This window comes from Nycticebus coucang, chromosome 20 (assembly GCF_027406575.1).
Source record: "Nycticebus coucang isolate mNycCou1 chromosome 20, mNycCou1.pri, whole genome shotgun sequence".
Classification (NCBI taxonomy): domain Eukaryota; kingdom Metazoa; phylum Chordata; class Mammalia; order Primates; family Lorisidae; genus Nycticebus; species Nycticebus coucang.
Genome location: NC_069799.1, coordinates 59,560,791 through 59,577,738, shown reverse-complemented (window position 1 = coordinate 59,577,738; position 16,948 = coordinate 59,560,791). Strand labels below are relative to the sequence as shown.

General features: G+C 44.7%; 1 protein-coding gene across 1 annotated transcript in view; it reads right to left on the bottom strand.

Moving 5' to 3' along the window:
- CCDC3 (coiled-coil domain containing 3) overlaps positions 1 to 3,354 on the bottom strand; it is a 65,577-nt gene extending 62,223 nt beyond the window's left edge. Inside the window, exons 1-2 of the mRNA XM_053573226.1 lie at positions 2,943 to 3,354; positions 514 to 685 (exon numbers count right to left, since the gene is read on the bottom strand). Coding sequence (XP_053429201.1) covers positions 514 to 685; positions 2,943 to 3,310 — 540 coding nt within the window. The 5' untranslated portion in view covers positions 3,311 to 3,354. The remainder of the gene's footprint in view (positions 1 to 513; positions 686 to 2,942) is intronic.
- Positions 3,355 to 16,948: the final 13,594 nt, after the last annotated feature.

Genomic DNA, 16,948 nt, shown 5'->3' with positions numbered 1-16,948 from the left:
AAACACACACACACAACAAAAAATGGGTGGGGTGGCTCACACGTGTAATCCTAGCACTCTGGGAGGCTGAGACTGGTAGATTGCTTGAGCTCAGAAGTTCCAGACCAGCCTGACCAATATTGAGACCTCGTCTCTACTAAAAAAAATAAAATAGCTGGGCATTACGGCAGGTGCCCATAGTCCCAGCTACTAGGGAGGCTGAGGCAAAAGGATTGCTTGAGCGCAAGAGTTTAGGGTTGCTATAAGCTCTGATAACGCGGCACTCACTCCAGGGTGACAGAGTGACTCTGTCTCAAAAAAACAAAAAAAAAAGTAAAGCTTCAGGAATTCAAAAGTTATAAGCAACGTTTTTTAACAGCTGGGAGGGAAAAAGAGAGAAAGAGGGAGGATAATACTCTTTAACCTGGGCTTTTGAGAGAATATTCTTGACTCCCTTGGTCACAAAATTCATATAAGATATAACTTATATCTGTTCTACTGTTTTCCTATGACACAGGTCCAGCCCATTCTTACCCTGTCTTCCTGGATCTCCCAGTCGCTGGAGAAAGGCCCAAGAGGCGGCCCTTGAGAACAGTTTGAAAACTGGAAAAGGCTGGAAAACATTCTTCTGTTTTCTTGAGTGTCTGGAAAGATGGCATCTTGGAAATTGACACCGTGAGGCAAGAGGTTATAATTTTCATCCATCCTAATGGAGAGGAGAGAAAAAGCAGAGATGTAGATTGGATAGCCAGGGATGAACCAGCTGCAACAGAGTCACAGAGCCTTGCCATGGGCTTGCCAATTTCACATTGATGTTTTGCAGGGCTCCCATTCAAAACTTCACCACAGTTACTATTTCTCTTTCTGTCTCACACCACCTCAGTCTATCCTAGAGGTTTTCAAAAAGATAAGTTTGAGCAAAGTAAGGGGCATATGCAAGCCTCTTTGTCTAGTTGTGTTTCTTCCCAGTCCTGCACAAAGCCTTCCTTCCACTTCCCATCAACAGTGACCCTTATTTCCTGGTGGAAGGAAGGTCAGCTATAACGATCTGGATTTAAGTCCTGAACCTCTGCCACTCATCTTTTGTATGACACGAAACACATTTCTTAACTCTTCTAAGCCTCAGTATTCCAATCTGTAATAAGGATTGCAACAGAAAATGTAAGTAAAGAAAACATTTGGCTTGAAGAGAATGCAGTGTAAATACTAGTGAACATGTTTACAGAGCCTGGGCACAAATCACTTGTTAGAATGATAAAGAAGTTGGGAAAAGGAAAAGAGATGGGAGTTACACTCCAGTCTAAAGGGGGCACTCAGGGCTCAGCAGGAAGTCTCCACTGCCGCCTCCAGCCCTTGACACTCACCAGAGCCTTGGTGGGTCTCAGAGTAACAGAGGAGGAATGATTTGCCTGTGGTTGTTAACACACTTGAGGGCATGACAGCCCCTTGAAATGAAAACTCATCAGACTGCCGTTTGCCTCTGTATTTCTAACTTTCTGTAAATAATGTTAGAGCAAAAGATGAAAGAGTTGGCTGGCCACCACAGAGTCTTTGGACAAAAGCATATTTCATGATAAAAATTGAAAAAAAAAAAAAAGTCTGCTCAACTACTGGAGCTTTTTAAAATGAAGTTTGTTGTTGAATAGTTCTTTATAGCTGGCTTCTCAGTATTTTTCCTAAGTAAAAACACGAAAAACCTGAGTTTAAGTTTCTCTGCATCAAGAAGGGAGCATTCTCAGTCTTTGCTGACTGTATTTAGAAACTATACTTCCCCAGCAATTAAAAAAAAAGAAAAATCAACTCAGCCTAGCTAAACCACTCAAGTCAACACAAAGCAGGACGCGTATTCTAAACTTAGATATTCTGGCTTCAATATGGAAAACATGTGTTGCCATGAGCTTACAAGCACCCCTCTGTGGAACTTACTGTTTTTCTCCCAGAGCCACGGGAGCTAAAAGTGGATCTGCAGACCCAGGTCAGAGTCATTCCAAATATTCTCAGCACTACTTCACAAAAAGGGAAAGCTGGGACTCTTACTGACTGTACCAGCCTGGGATTGGTTCACCCGCTGCCCCCAGGCACAGGTTGGATTCATTGTGCCATTTCTCTCAGTGGTTCTGAATCGTTCTCCTAAATCACTGGAAGACAGCCAATGCACTCAGGGCTCTACCTGCTGTTCTCAATTTCACATTTCAGTGGAATTCAGTCTTCAAGAAGAATCCACTAAATTCTCACAAAGATATGATCCGTCTTGATGAACTTCACAAGATATCAGAGGTCTGGAATCTGAGAAGATCTCCTGCCCTATTCTCTACACTTTTCAAAACATTGTCACGCAGGGTCTAGCCCCCAGCAGAAATCTTCCCCTCACTGTACACCTTTGCTATTTGGAATAACCTGGGAGCCGATTTGCGGTAATGAAACAAGAGAACAGCTGGCTGCACCTCCACACCGTTCACATCTTGGCCTTACAGTGGGCGGGGAGAGGAGAGAGCGGACGGTGGCCCAGCATCTACCCTGCACCAGGTACCGGGCACGAGCGACTGTATTTTAGTCTCAATCAGCGTCACTTTAGGCAAGTTCTTGAATAGGTGGGAAGAACTCGCCCCAAATCACAGGAAGGGCAGACTGACTTCCAAGACTTTTTCTCACTGTCCCGAACTGCTCCCAACCAATTTTTAAAAAAAGATTAGTCAAACAGGTTGTTGGAAAGCGCTTTGGGCTTTTACCTGCGCGCAAGGTTCGGGGTTCAACCTGTCCTTTAAACAGCCCCAGCCAGGGTGGCCAGGGTCTCTGTAGAGACGTGGGACCGAGCGGAGCGCGCAAAGGAGGCAGCGGGAAGAGCCAGGGCGCATATTCTCCCCCCGGAAGCCTCGAGGGCTCCCACCTGCCCGCAGGTGACCGCGATCTGCTCGGGAGGGCGCGCCAATCAGCAGAGACGGTGGCGGCGGCGGCGGGCTCACCTGAGGAAGAAGAAATAGGAGTAGTCCTGCACCACGGTGTGCGAGTGGCACGAGAAGTAGCCCAGGCCGGTGAGGTTGAGCCTGGAGCCGGCGGGCACCTCCAGCATGCTGCCCCACGCCTGGTCGCACAGCATCTCCACCTCGGCCGCGTAGAAGAGCCCGCCCTGGCCTGCCTGGTACTGCCACGGCAGGTGGTTGTAGAGGCCGGGCGCCTCGGGGTGCAGCGCCAGCACCTTGGCGTACACGATGGTCTCGGCCAGCTCGGCGCGGCAGCTCTCGCTCAGCGGCCGCCACTCGGAGGGCAGCTGGCAGGCGCGCGCGGCCAGGCAGAGCGCGGCCAGCAGCAGCGGGCGCAGCGGGCGCAGCATGCCGGCGGCGCTAGCCGGGGCGCCCGCCCGGGAGGCGCTGCTCCCGGGACGCGGCGCGCTGCGCTTTAAAAGGGCCGCGGGCCCCGCCGCGCCCGCCCCCGGCCCGGCCCCCAGCGCGCGCCAGGGCGGGACCGAGTCCCCACCGCCGCCCTGACCCCGGGACCCGCTCCCAGCGCCGTTCCAGGATTGCTCCTGATCTGCACGATCATCTGCATCGGTTTTTACGTTTTCTGGACGGTTCGTGGAGCGTCCAAAGACGTAGAGATCAAAGCTGACTTTATCTTCCCAGAGATTAACTGGGAAATTCGATGAATTTGGTATGGGCTAGAAAACTTTTTGCTTGGTTGGGTCTCTCTCCCTCAGCTTGTTATCTCATCATGATCTTAGGAAAGCCTGGATGAAAGATCGAAAAGCAATCCTGGTGCCCTGGTCTTCCAAAGCTGGATGAGGCGCAGACTCCATCCTTCCCTTTTCTGAGCACTCCTGCACCTGAGAAAGTCCCCGAGAAATTCCAGACAGTCCTCACAGGCCAGCGAGGGCTGGAGGCGGCCCAGAATGGACAGGCCTGCCGTTATCTCTCAACTCAACAGTTCTGTTGACTTCTAAACTGCCTTTGTTATTCCTAGTAAGGAGAAGAACCACATTTTTGCTATTTATGAATATATTTATAATATTTTGCTACTTATGAATATATTATACATATATTATGTATACACACACGTTACATTATGTATATACATATATATCACCTTATATATAAAAATATATGCTTATATTTACAGATGTATATTACATATATTTATATGTGTACATATTATACATTAAATGTATAAGCATTAAAATGGAAGACTCTTAGTCCTGCAGGTATCTTACTATTAAGAATTTGGGTTTCTATAAGTTTGGGCCTTGGAACCTATTTGAATTCTTCTACAAATCAGAGGGAAGTTAGTTCCTGGGAAAATCTAGAAGGTGGGAGAGTGGAAGAGAGCATGGAAGTGGCAGACAAAATTCAAAGACTGGGCCTCACTCCCCACCAACCCTAGATCTTCTCCCTGAGAGCCCTAAATTTTTGGTTAGTATGGTATAATTAATGAATGCTTGTTGTGAATGCCGTTTTCAAAAGGCAGCTCCAGGGTATAACACACCCAGCCCTGCAGGGCGGGGACCCAGGAAGGCCACCACACCTGGAATCTGAAGAAATCTGAGGATGGGCTTGGGACATCCTCAATGAAATGATCGGGACTCCTGGTGCAATCACCCAGAACCTGAAGGAATCAAAGGCGAACAAGTGATAGGAGAGTCACTAGTACAGAATCTCATCAGCAACTGGAAAGGATTCTTATGCTTACAGAACCCTCTGTTTGGGGCTCAAAAGCAGAAAGGAGTGAGGGCTCCCCAAGGACAACAACTAATCCCTGCCTATCTAGTGTGCAGCTCTAGCCTAGGGCCTCAATAAACTAGTTAGCACAGAGTGAATTGAGTGGACAGCACTACTAATGGTGTAGGTGACTCTGCCTCTGTGACCTGCCATGGTAGATATGTAAATGGTATTCATGCTAAGTTATCCCTCATGGATATTTAAATTATGGGATTGCATAATGTAATTGGTCTGCTAGTGCTGCTGTGATAAAATACCATAAACTGGATGGCTTAAGCAACAGATTGTTACTGTTTCACAATTCTGGAGGTTGGAAGTTCAAAATCAAGATGCCAGGGTTGGCTTCTGGTGAGGCCTCGGTTCCTGACTTGTAGACGGCTGCCTTCTTGCTGCGTCCTCACATGGCCTTTCTTCTGTGTGTCATGGAGAGTGAGCTCTGGTGTTTCTTCCTCCTCTTATAAGGTCTGTAGTCCTGGCCAGGCATGGTGGCTTACGCCTGTAATCCTAGCACTCTTGGAGGCCAAGGCAGGTGTATTGCTTGAGTTCAGGAGTTCAAGACCAGTCTGAGCAAGAGGGAGACCCCCATGTCTAAAAATAGCTGGGCATGATGGTGGACTCCTATAGTCCCAGCTACTGGGGAGGCTGAGGCAAGAGGATCACTTGAGCCCAAGAATTTGAGGTTGCTGTGAGCTATGACGCCATAGCACTCTAGCCTGAGGCAACAAAGTGAGACTCTGTCTCAAAAAAAATAAATAAAACCTCCAGTCCTATGCGATTATCACCCCAACCTTACAACTTCATTTAACCTTAATTACCTCCCCAAAGGCCCTGTCTCCCAAAATATAGTCATATTAGCGAGTTAAAGATTCAGTATATGAACTGGGAGGGGGAGACACAATTCAGTTATTTCACAGGTGTGCTGCAGGTTTGGGAGAGAGTGGAGGAAAATCAAGTGGTTTATATTCCTGGCAAGCTGAGTTACAGCAAACATTGCCAAGTTATAATATTAACCATTCCTAATGTTTACTCATTGCTTACCATGGGCCAAGCACAGGATGCCATCTTAATTTATCCTCCAAACAACATGCTGACATAGGTATTACTACTATCCTTGTTTTACAGAAAGTAAACTTAGGGACAGAGAGGTTAATTAAATTACCCAAGATCCCAGAGCTAGAAAGTGGCTGAGCCAGGATTCACCCACTAACAATAAGAGTCAATACACTGAACTACAACACTAAAGTAGGGGCAAAAATAGAAAATGTTTTAATGGCAAAATGGGTCCTTATCTAGCATGTATGAGGTCTGAAAATTAACTTTGGGAACTCACCACCAGGCAGCTATGTTGGCAGCACTGTAAGAACAACTTGTTTTGGAACCTTAGGATTTCAGTATCTCACAGCCGTGTTCATGTTGACATGTGGAGATGTCTTACTGAGTAGCGTTCTTTATGGTCCTGTGTTTTTGTGCACTGTTGCGAGAATTTGGGAGCTTGAATTATAGCAACAAACAAGCATTTGTAAATTTCTTATTAAACCTGGCAAGAGGTGAAGTAAAATCAGGGGCGCATTAGTCCTGATGAATTAAATGTTTTTCTGAAGAGAGAGAAAGCCTCACTGATGAAGAAAGGTCAGGATGGCTAGTAACAAGCAGAACTGATGAAAACATTAAGAAAATTCATTAAACTGTGCATCAAAATTGTTGGCTGACTGTGAGAAGCATAGCAGGCTAATAGAGAAACAGTTAAGAAAATCTTAACTGAAAATCTTGGCCAATGACTCATGGCTCTTGCATCATGACAATGCACCAGCTCACACGGCACTGTCTGTAAGGGAGTTTTTAGCCAATAAACAAATAACTATATTGGAACACCCTCCCTATTCACCTGATCTGGCCCCCATTGACTTTTTCCTTTACCCAAAGATAAAGAAAATATTGAAAGGACATTTTGATGACATTGAGGACATCAAGGGTAATAGGATGACTGCTTTAATGGTCATTCCAGAAAAAGAGTTCCAAAATTGATTTGAAGGGTAGACTAGGAAGTGGCATTGGTGCATAGCTTCCCAAGGGGAGTACTGCAAAAGTGACCCTAATGATATTCAGCATCAGGTATGTAGCACTTTTTCTAGGATAAGTTCACAAACTTGTCAGATCTCATACAGAGATTATACAAACAGCAATAACTTTAGCACAATCGCCAGTGATGGCTCAGTGAGTGTGTAACTGACCTCACGTTAATTTTGTATTCCGCAGGATCCCTGGTCTATGTTAGTCCTTTGCCATAACTCATGCAGACAAGGTAGAAAGAACATGTTCCACTTTGATTACATCTTCAAATGCTTCCAAGGCCTGGAAAAGATTTATCCACTCCTACAGACCAGAAAACCCCATTTTTTCTTTCCATGTAGATGAGCAAATAAAAACCAGCATGCGTGACTGTTTTCCCTCTTCTTGTACAAACTTGACAGAATCAAAACTTTTCCAATACTACCCAGAATGTGTTTTCCAGAAGCGAGCCCTCTTGAGAGCTTGTCTTGCTTGTGGATTCTTCAGACATATCAGTCACGCTTTTCTCCTCTGTGAGACCTGGCAGAGTGCCTCGCTGATTGGGGCTCTTTTTCCAGTGGAGTCGTTGCTACGTCCCCTGATGAGCAGTTACCCTTGGGGAACTAAGACCTCCAAACAAGCAGAGCTCAAGGTAGCCAGGGTGGAAAAACAAAAATTCCATGAGTGAGTTATTTGGTTTAATGAGCTAATTCCACCCCTTGATTTCAAGACCCACATGTTCTGGCTGGGGGAGGTTGTAAATGTACTATTCTGTTCCAGGTGTATACAGTACCCTTGAAGACAGCGGTTCTCAACCTGTGGGTCACAACCCCTTTTTAATAATGAAAATACATTGCAGCATTAAGAAGGTTGAGAACCACTGCTTTAAGAAGACCCCAGCATTTCTGTGTGTTAACTCCCATCTGACACTATAACTGAGTCTTCCCTCAGTCATTGCACCTTTCAAAATCTGCCTACTTGCATCCAGGTGATGGGAAAGACCAGTTAATTCCATGACCTTGAACTCATTATGGTGAAAGAAGCAATGCTGTAGGAGTTACTGCTCAGGGCCTTGCTTGGGAAATTCCATTCCTGTGGCAAGGTGTTCTGTGAACCTATAGGTGGTGCTCCTGGCAGAAACACTGTGAATGAGGAAGGCATCTCCATATCCAGATGGAGATGTATCTGTTCCAGTGAGGACAAATCTCTGCCCCCTCCAAGATAAAAGAGGTCCCATGGACTTAGCCTGCCACCAGGTAGCTGGCTAGCTCCCCTGTGAATAGGGCCATCCTGGGAGATCAAGAATGGTCTCCATTGTTAATATATTAGGCTCTCAGCAATAGGGTTAGCCAGGCAGCCTTGGTGAGGGAAAAAAGTCCACATTGCCAAGACTATGAATAGCCTCTATCTCTACCATGGCCACTCTGCGAATGGGCCCATTGAGCAAGCACTAGAGTGGCTGGGGCATGATTTGCCCACCTCTTTAAGAACTTTCTCTTCAGTGAATGCACTTTGGTCATCATTCACATGGGAACAAAAACCTTCACAATCAATGACCATTCTGATATATTCATCTACCTTTTCTAGGACGTCCTTGTCACAAATTTTCTGGTCCTCTTTCTTTCAAGTCCCTAGCCATCTGACCAAATCACTAGCAAGTGCCCATGAATTAGCATCTATTTGCACTGCTGGCCATCTCTCAAAGTAGATGGAGCATACAACTAAGTCTGATGCTCAAGTTTCTACCCACTGGGAGAATATTCTTTCACCAGTGTCCTTTAGGATCACGGAGCTAAACTGAGTAGAACCCATGTACAATCCAGAACAATCTATAAACCAGGCTTGATTCACTTTTCCTCCATCAAGTGGCTGTAAAGAACATCCCTAAGAGGCCATAAACCATAGGAGGGGAACAGTCAATTCACTGTCAGGATCAAAGGAATCTAAACCTTTTGCCTATGCAACTTGCTTGTACCATCTGGACCTGCCCAAGCCCGGTCCCTTCTACCATTTCCATTTGCTGACACAACACACACACACACACACACACACACACACACACGACCTTGTGTCCCAGAGGGCCAAACAATGCACAGTTTATGATGGGAAGCTCATGTCACATGGTCACGCAACATCCCATGGTTAGGTGTGCAGTCCCTACCAAGGCCTGATAGCAAAGTCAAAGCTGTTTTTCAAGATACTCAGGAGGCTGAGGCAAGAGAATCGGCTAAACCCAAGAGCTGGAGGTTGCTGTGAGCTGTGATGCCATAGCACTCTACCGAGGGTGGTAAAGTGAGAATCTGTCTCTTAAAAAAAGAAAAGTACATTTAGGGCAGCACCTGTGGCTCAAAGGATTAGGGCGCTGGCCCCATATGCTGGAGGTGGTGGGTTCAAACCCAGCCCCAGCCAAAACTGCAAAAAAAAAAAAAAAAAGGCTGTTTTCGAAAGGCAATTAGTTAAATCCAGAACAATGTATAGATTTGCACCAACATCCTAGAGTTTGGTACTGTCGATTATCCTGCTGGTGCTTGCCAGACACTCAGATGGCATTCCTATTTGCCACAGACACTATAAGAGTCACTGGCCATGCTGAATCACAAGGCTCAAGTGAGGCAGTGGCTTGTACACAGCCTGAACTTGCCGCAGACGCTTCCTTTGCTCAACCCCACTTGCAACTGGCAGCCTCCCGGGTAATTCTGTAGATGGGTCCAAGTGATATATTCAAATGTGGTATAAGTTGCCCCCCAAAATACAAAAAGACTGACCAAGTATCTTTTTTCTCTCTGTCCATTTTAGGTGATCCCAGGAAAAGCAACTTTACTTTCACCTTGGGAGAATAACAGTTGAACCTCCAAAAAATTTTATGCATGTGGCATGTCTAGGGGGAGGCTCCCTCCCATCTTCTAGTTTACATATATCTTACTAAGGGCTCTAAAGTGCCAGGTATTTTCATGATCATCAGATTCATTCATTATAAAGTCTTCAGTGAAGTAGCCAGATTGTGCACTGGCAAGACAATCAAGATTTCTGCAGAATAAACGAGGTAGAGAGAAGAAGTGACGTGGCCCAGAGGCAAGGCTGGAGAGGTCTACTGTTCGCCCTGCCCGGTGAAAGCAAACTGTTTCTGGTGGCCATGATGAATCATTAGGGAGGAAAAGGCAGGTGAGTGGCCACAAGGCAAACACCGGGGGGAGGGGGGAGGGCGGGAACATGCTGATTTGCTCCAGAAAAGATACTGCATCTGGGGTGGCAGCCGGAATTTTATTTTATTTTTTTATTTGTATTTATTTATTTTTTTAAACAGAGTCTCACTTTGTTGGCCTTGGTAGACTGCCCTGGAGTCATAGCTCACAGCAACTTCATATTCTTAGGCTCAAGTGATCGTTTTGCCTCAGCGTCCCAAGGAGCTGAGACTACAGGTGCCCACACAATGCCCAGCTAGTTTTTCTATTTTTAGTAGAGATGGAGTCTCCATCTTGCTCAGGCTGATCTTGAACTTCTGAGCTCAGGTGATCCACCCGCCTTGGCCTCCCAGAGTGCTGGGGTTACAGGTGTGAGCCAGCAGCTGGAATTGCAGTCACCACTTCATTAGGTTCGCAGCAGCCCTTGCTCATTCTTCAAGACCCATGTGACTTTTGCACAGACTGACTAGCAAGTTCCATGGAGGTGGGATAAGAATCATCACCTGCGCTTCTTTCATATCTTTGACAGTGACATTAATTTTTGCAGCACCTCCAGGGATGCAGTATTGACTCTTGGTAAAAAGTGAAAGTGCTAGGGGACTTCTGCTTAGCTCTTCCCATAATAAACGGGGATCACCTATAATAAATGGGAGAAAATGGGATTCGTCAGGGGATCGATTAAACTGAATCAATAACCACTAGGTGAGTCTCTAGCCCAACCCACCCCAATATAGATTTGAGCAAAATCTACCTATTATCTGCACCGGGTAAATCTCACTTTGGCTTATGGGCCAGTGGTATTTTGTGTTCTTCTGGGACTCACATCAATTCAGAGTCTATATCGGTCTATACCAGTCCCCCAAAGATCTGGGTATTTCCTTCTCCCACTGTACAGTGTTCCTGATAAATCAACTCTAGTGCCTTTGGAGAAGTCTTAGAGGAGGATTTGTACTTTGGTGATGGTGCAGGATCCTTCTTTAAAGGTGCCTGGCCAACCCCTCAGTTAAAGGGCTCTGTCTGAATTTACTTGTCTGTAAACTGGGAGGAGGCCTCAACTCTCCTCTGCGGCAATGCAAATCACATTTCCAGCTGCCAGACCTTGAGTTTTCCTGTTCTTATAGACCTGGCATTGTTCTAGTAGGCCGCCCATGTGTTAATACCTAGTTCCGGGGGACATCGTGATCATCTGGCCCCTGTCAAAGATCTCTGCCTATCACACCATACTGACTGCCAGGATGGCCCTTTATGGTGGATGGGGCTTCCCTTGTCTTCAGCAGTTAAGCACTGCCCCTTGGCTCCTGTTGTTTTAGAATTCCATTGTTCCCTTTGAAATCAGGAAACCCAGCTCACTGGCAGCACTCTCTACATCATACCTTGCCTAGAAGAGTAGGCAACCACAAAGATATTCAAGGATGCAGGCGCTCCCCTCACTAATACATTTCTCATTGCCTCTGTGAAGGTAATGTCTCTGGGTCATCTTGTGGGAGGGGGCTGCGCAGGTCACACCTGAAACATCCAGTTCAAGTTTCCTTATTCCCTAAGCCTTGGATCCCCTCCTTCACAATAAGGCAGGGAAGCTCTGGCAGCTCAACCTCATTAAACAGAGGCTGCCACTAAGTCTGAATTTTAGTCAACCAATCAAGTAAGCTATTAGATCTACCTCTAGAAGTACATTAAATGTGTACTGTCTAGTAAATGCATCAATAGCAAGAAATCTGGCCAGAGGAATGTCATATTCTGCCTGCTTTAGCTCTGCCTGGAGTCTGAGAATGGAAATTGGCAGTCTTGCAATTCCTGTGGTGTGGGGGCTATTTCCTTCTGGAAAGTGTGTACCTGACTCCAGGAGCATGTCAGACCTGCCCTTAATTATGGCTGCAGTGACCTTGCAAGGGACACTTCTGCAATGATGGAGCTGAACCCTCTTACAGACAGAGCAAGTACTATTAATATGTCATTTCCTCCTAAAATAATTTTAACAAAATCCTAATAAAAATACAATGAAACTTTTCTGAGTTTGATAAAAGAGAAGCTATTCTATGTTAATCATGAAAAATAAATCAGTGAGTTCTTTTTCTTTCTTCTCCTCTCCATCCCCTTCTCCTCCTCTCCCAAAACAGTCAGTCCTAAAAGTCTTTAGCTGGGGCCAAGCAAGTTAGGTCTCCAAGCTGTGGGAGGAGGAGGGATGGAAGAGCCCAGGCAAGGTAAGAGGAGCGTCCATATAAGACTGTGCACTGCAGGTGTGAGCCACAGGGACAGGGAAGGCCTATGTACAAAAGTGGCTCAGTGCAAGATCTCGGAGTCCAAGCAGGGATGGGGGAGTCCCTGAATAGGAAGGAGTAACCTGTCATGGGGTTTTGGAGCTCAAGAAAGTGACGAGAATGACCATGTGGGAGGATAGACTTTGCAGAGATTCAGTGTCTGGTTTCAAGATCTACTACAAAGCAATAAAGTGTGATTTGGTACAAATGCAGACATGTGGGTTCACATACCCATGGAGAGCTAAGATTCAGTCAAAGCTGCAGAGGCAATTCATTGGGAAAAGTATTGTCTTTTGAACAAACAGTGCTAGAATGACTAAGTAAAAATGAATTTCAGTTCATATCTTATATACAAAAGTTAACTAAAAATATAAAACCTGAAACTGTAAAACATCTAGGAGAAAACCTCTGCTAAATTGAGTTAGTCAAGTCTTAGGTGTCGTCAAAATTTAAATCTCTACTCCTCAAAATACGCGGTCAGAAGAATGAAATGTCAAGCCATAGACTGGAAGAAAATGTTTGCAAAGCATCCATCTGACCAGCAACCCATCTCCAGATACACTAAGAACTCTTGAAACTCAATGATGAAAATACAAACAACCCAATATAATACTATTTCTTCCAATATAACAATGGGCAAAAGATTTGAAAAGACACTTCACCAAAGAAGCTATAAGTATGGCAAATAAATGCATGAAAAAAATGTTTAAAGTCATTAGTCATTAGGGAAATCCAAATTAAAACCATTACGAGATATCCCTACGTACCTATTAGAATGGCAAAAATTAATGAGATTGCCCATACCAAGTGTTGTCAAGAATATAGAGAAATTGGAACTCCTATGCACTGCTGGTGGGAACACAATTGGTAAAACCACTTTGGAAACAATTTGACAGTGACTTAAAAAGTTAAGCGTATGATCAAGCCAGTCCACTCCTAGGTATCTACTCAAGAGAATTAAGGTATATTCCTTCTAAAGACTTGCATGTGAATGTTCATTAGCAGCTTTATTTATAATAGCCAAAAACTAGAAATGTCCACGCAAAGGTAAATGAATAAAGTATAATATACGGTAAGATACTACTCACCTGTCAAAATCAATGAATTGTCAATATGCACCAAAACGTGAGCAACTCAAGTGACAGAGTCAACCAGCAAGAAGATTTTCTCCTCCAATTCAGTGGTCCCAGAAATTCTCATCTATAAAACCATCACAAAGGAAAACTTAAATTTTACTATTTAAAAGTCATAAAATTAAGTGTAAAGACGTATTTTTTTTATTGTTAAATCATAGCTGTGTACATTTGTGCAATTAAGGGGTACAATGTGCTGGTTTCATATACAATCTGAAATATTCTCATCAAACTGTTCAACGTAGCCTTCATGGCATTTTCTTGGTTATTGTATGTAGACATTTGTATTCTGCATTTAGTAGGTTTCGCCTGTACCCATTCTCAGATGCACCGTAGGTGTGGCCTCATCCATTACCCTCCCTCCACCCTAACCTCCCCCCTCCCTTCCCCTCCCTTGGCCCTTTCCCCATATTCTTGAGCTATAGTTGGGTTATAGCCTTCATATGAAAGCTATAAATTAGCTTCATAGTAGGGCTGAGTACATTGGATACTTTTTCTTCCATTCTTGAGATACTTTACTAAGAAGAATATGTTCCAACTCCATCCATGTAAACATGAAAGAGGTAAAGTCTCCATCTTTCTTTAAGGCTGCATAATATTCCATGGTATACATGTACCACAATTTGCTAGTCCATTCGTGGGTCGATGGGCACTTGGGCTTCTTCCATGACTTAGCAATTATGAATTGGGCTGCAATAAACATTCTGGTACAGATGTCTTCGTTATATTGTGATTTTTGGTCTTCTGGGTATATACCTAGTAAAGGAATTATAGGATCGAATGGCAGGTCTATTTTTAGATCTCTAACTATTCTCCAAACATCCTTGCAGAAGGAACGTGTTAGTGTGCATTCCCACCAGCAGTGTAGAAGTGTGCCCTTTGATTTTTTTGAGACAGAATCTCACTATGTTTCCCTCGGTAGAGTGCCGTGGCATCACAGCTCACAGCAACCTCTAACTCTCTTGGGCTTTAGTGATTCCCTTGCCTCAGCCTCCCAAGTAGCTGGAACTACAGGCACCCACCACAATGCCCAGATATTTTTTGGTTGTAGTTGTCATTGTTGTTTGGCAGGCCGTGGGCCGGGTACGAACCTGCCAGCTCTGGTGTATGTGGCCGGCGCCCTAACTGCTAAGCTACAGGCACCAAGCCTGATTTTTCAATAAATGTTTGGTGAATTTCCCAATAACATTTTGGTGAATTTATACCATTTATACTTCCAAAGTTATTATAACTTCCAGATTAAATTCACACTAAGACTTATGGGACACCCTGATCTCACATATACACACCTACACACACACACACACATTCCCCAGCTCAGTCCTCCAAGGTCTGTTGACAGTAATATTCCAGTAGCAATGGGAGTACACCTAGCACCCAGATCTTGGTTTCTAAATATCCTTCCTCAATAAAAGGAATCAGAGCTCTTTGGAGCAAGCACTGATTATTTCAGAGAGTAAATGGTGCATGGCCATGATAACTCTCAGGTGAACCAGGAACATTTTATGCCAAAAAATAAATGACCGGCCAGGCATGGTGGTACACCATGTGTCTCAGTGTGCTGGGCACTTTTCATCTGTCACTCATGTGACTCTCACAACAGCCCTGCAAAGGTGGTGTTGCAGGTACGAAGATGCATGAGACAAAATTCCTGCTTCCAAGAGCACACTACTCTAATGAACAACAAACTCAGACCACTCCATCCATGTTCACCGTTGTTTTTGAATAGGAGGACCCATCTACTATCATCTAAATACAGCCCAAAGTCCCAGACTTCTCCCAATGGCAACCGAGTCCCCCCCACCAAATTCCCCTTCCCCCAAAGTCAACAAAGGAATGAAAAACCAAACACTTCAGCTACTCTGATGCAGAGTTATTCAACTTAAGTTCAAATCTGTCTTTCATATTTGTCTGCTATTTTAATACTGTTTGTAGGGAACAGGCCCAGAAAACCAAAATAGAGACAAACAACTCAAAAATAAAAGACATTCTTTCTCTGATATCGTATTTCCTACTCATGCAGGGTCTTCCTTGGAAGCTCCCAGTGTGGGATGTAAATGTTAACTCCTTCTCCCTCCTGCTCCCCTTGGGAGGCGGGAAGCTGATGTTGTTTTACAGATAAGGAAGCTGGAGTCCCCGAGGTTGCATGCCTTGCTGGGGGTCACATCACTACAGGCATTTGGGGTGCTGGGAATGGGCTGGAGGTTAGGACTCCCTGCTGTGGTCTCCTGGCTCCCAAATGGAGCCTCCTTCCTAAGAAATAGCTTTGTGTGTTAAAACTCCATTGGAGTTTCATCCTGTAAAAGGAAAGTTATGGGACTACTGAGACATTTTATACATTTCTCTTCCCCTGCACATTGTGGTACATTTTCAGGAGATGGTTTAGCACATGGAAACACTGTCTATGAGAGTTCCAAATTTATCCCTACAGGGGATGGATATTTAGCCAAAATGACAGTTCCCGCCCTAAGTCTTTGACAATTCCATCAGGAAAAGACAAAAACAAGGGACTGAATTTTTTTTTTTCTGAAAAGGTACTGAACTTTTGACAGACATCATAATTTCTGCCACTTTAAGCCACTGTCTTTTTTTTTTTTTTTTTTGCAGTTTTTGGCTGGGGCCAGGTTTGAACCCACCACCTCCCGTATATGGGGCCAATGCCCTACTCCTTGAGCCACAGGCACTGCCCAAGCCACTGCCTTTCAAAAAGGAAGGAGCTAGATTGACAGGCTCCTCATAGAAATGTGTCACTCTTTGTCAGGTGTCATAAGCACTTTGATAAGCAACATAATTTTGTCTTCATTCAACAGATATGATGAAGATGCTGCCTTTTTCCCTGCTGGCAGAGTGGACACAGGGAGGTTTGCTGACTTTTGAAGTAAGAAAGATAAAGTTCTAAGAATTCCTGCTTTCATATTAAGTCCATCAGACCAAATTCCCAACCGTCTCTGGTTTAAATTTTTAGATACTGAATAGAAACAAACAGTGGGCATGGTGTGAGCATTTAGACACTTCATCATTCAACACTGATCTTCACGGGATGTGTTGGGCATGATTCCTGGCCCTGCGAATACAGTCATGAGTAGTCCATTGGGAATCTAATTGATACGATTGATAAGGAAGGGAAGGAAAAACTAGCCTTGGAAGACATAATCTTTACCTGGGAAAGGAGGGCTTGAAAATCTTATTCCACTCCCTCTGAAACACCTTAATTTAAATGTCCCGGTAACTATCAAAGCTAAGGTGAAACATGCCAACCTCTCAGGTGAGTCTCGAAGAAGCCTGGCTTCTCTTTAGAATGAGAACATAATCCCTCAAACTGAGAGCCAGGTGGCTTTCCCTTCATGCCTATGTCCTTGCAGAGACATGAATAAAAAATAAGCCCAAGGTCCAGAGGGGTGGAGAGAAGGAATGTGTGTGGTTATCACAACCATAAAGCTGGGCTTCCCTGAGATGTTGTTCACAAGAGCCTCTTTCCCATAGGAAAGGAAGCCTCCTGCAGAAGTGACAGAAACGTGGCCAGTGGCAGAGTAGGATCACGTTCTCAAGAGTGGAAACTCTTCCAGCCAAAGGGAAGACCCACAGCTGGGTCCACTCGGTAGACTGTAAATTCACAAGCTGGGTAATTTTCACCTCCG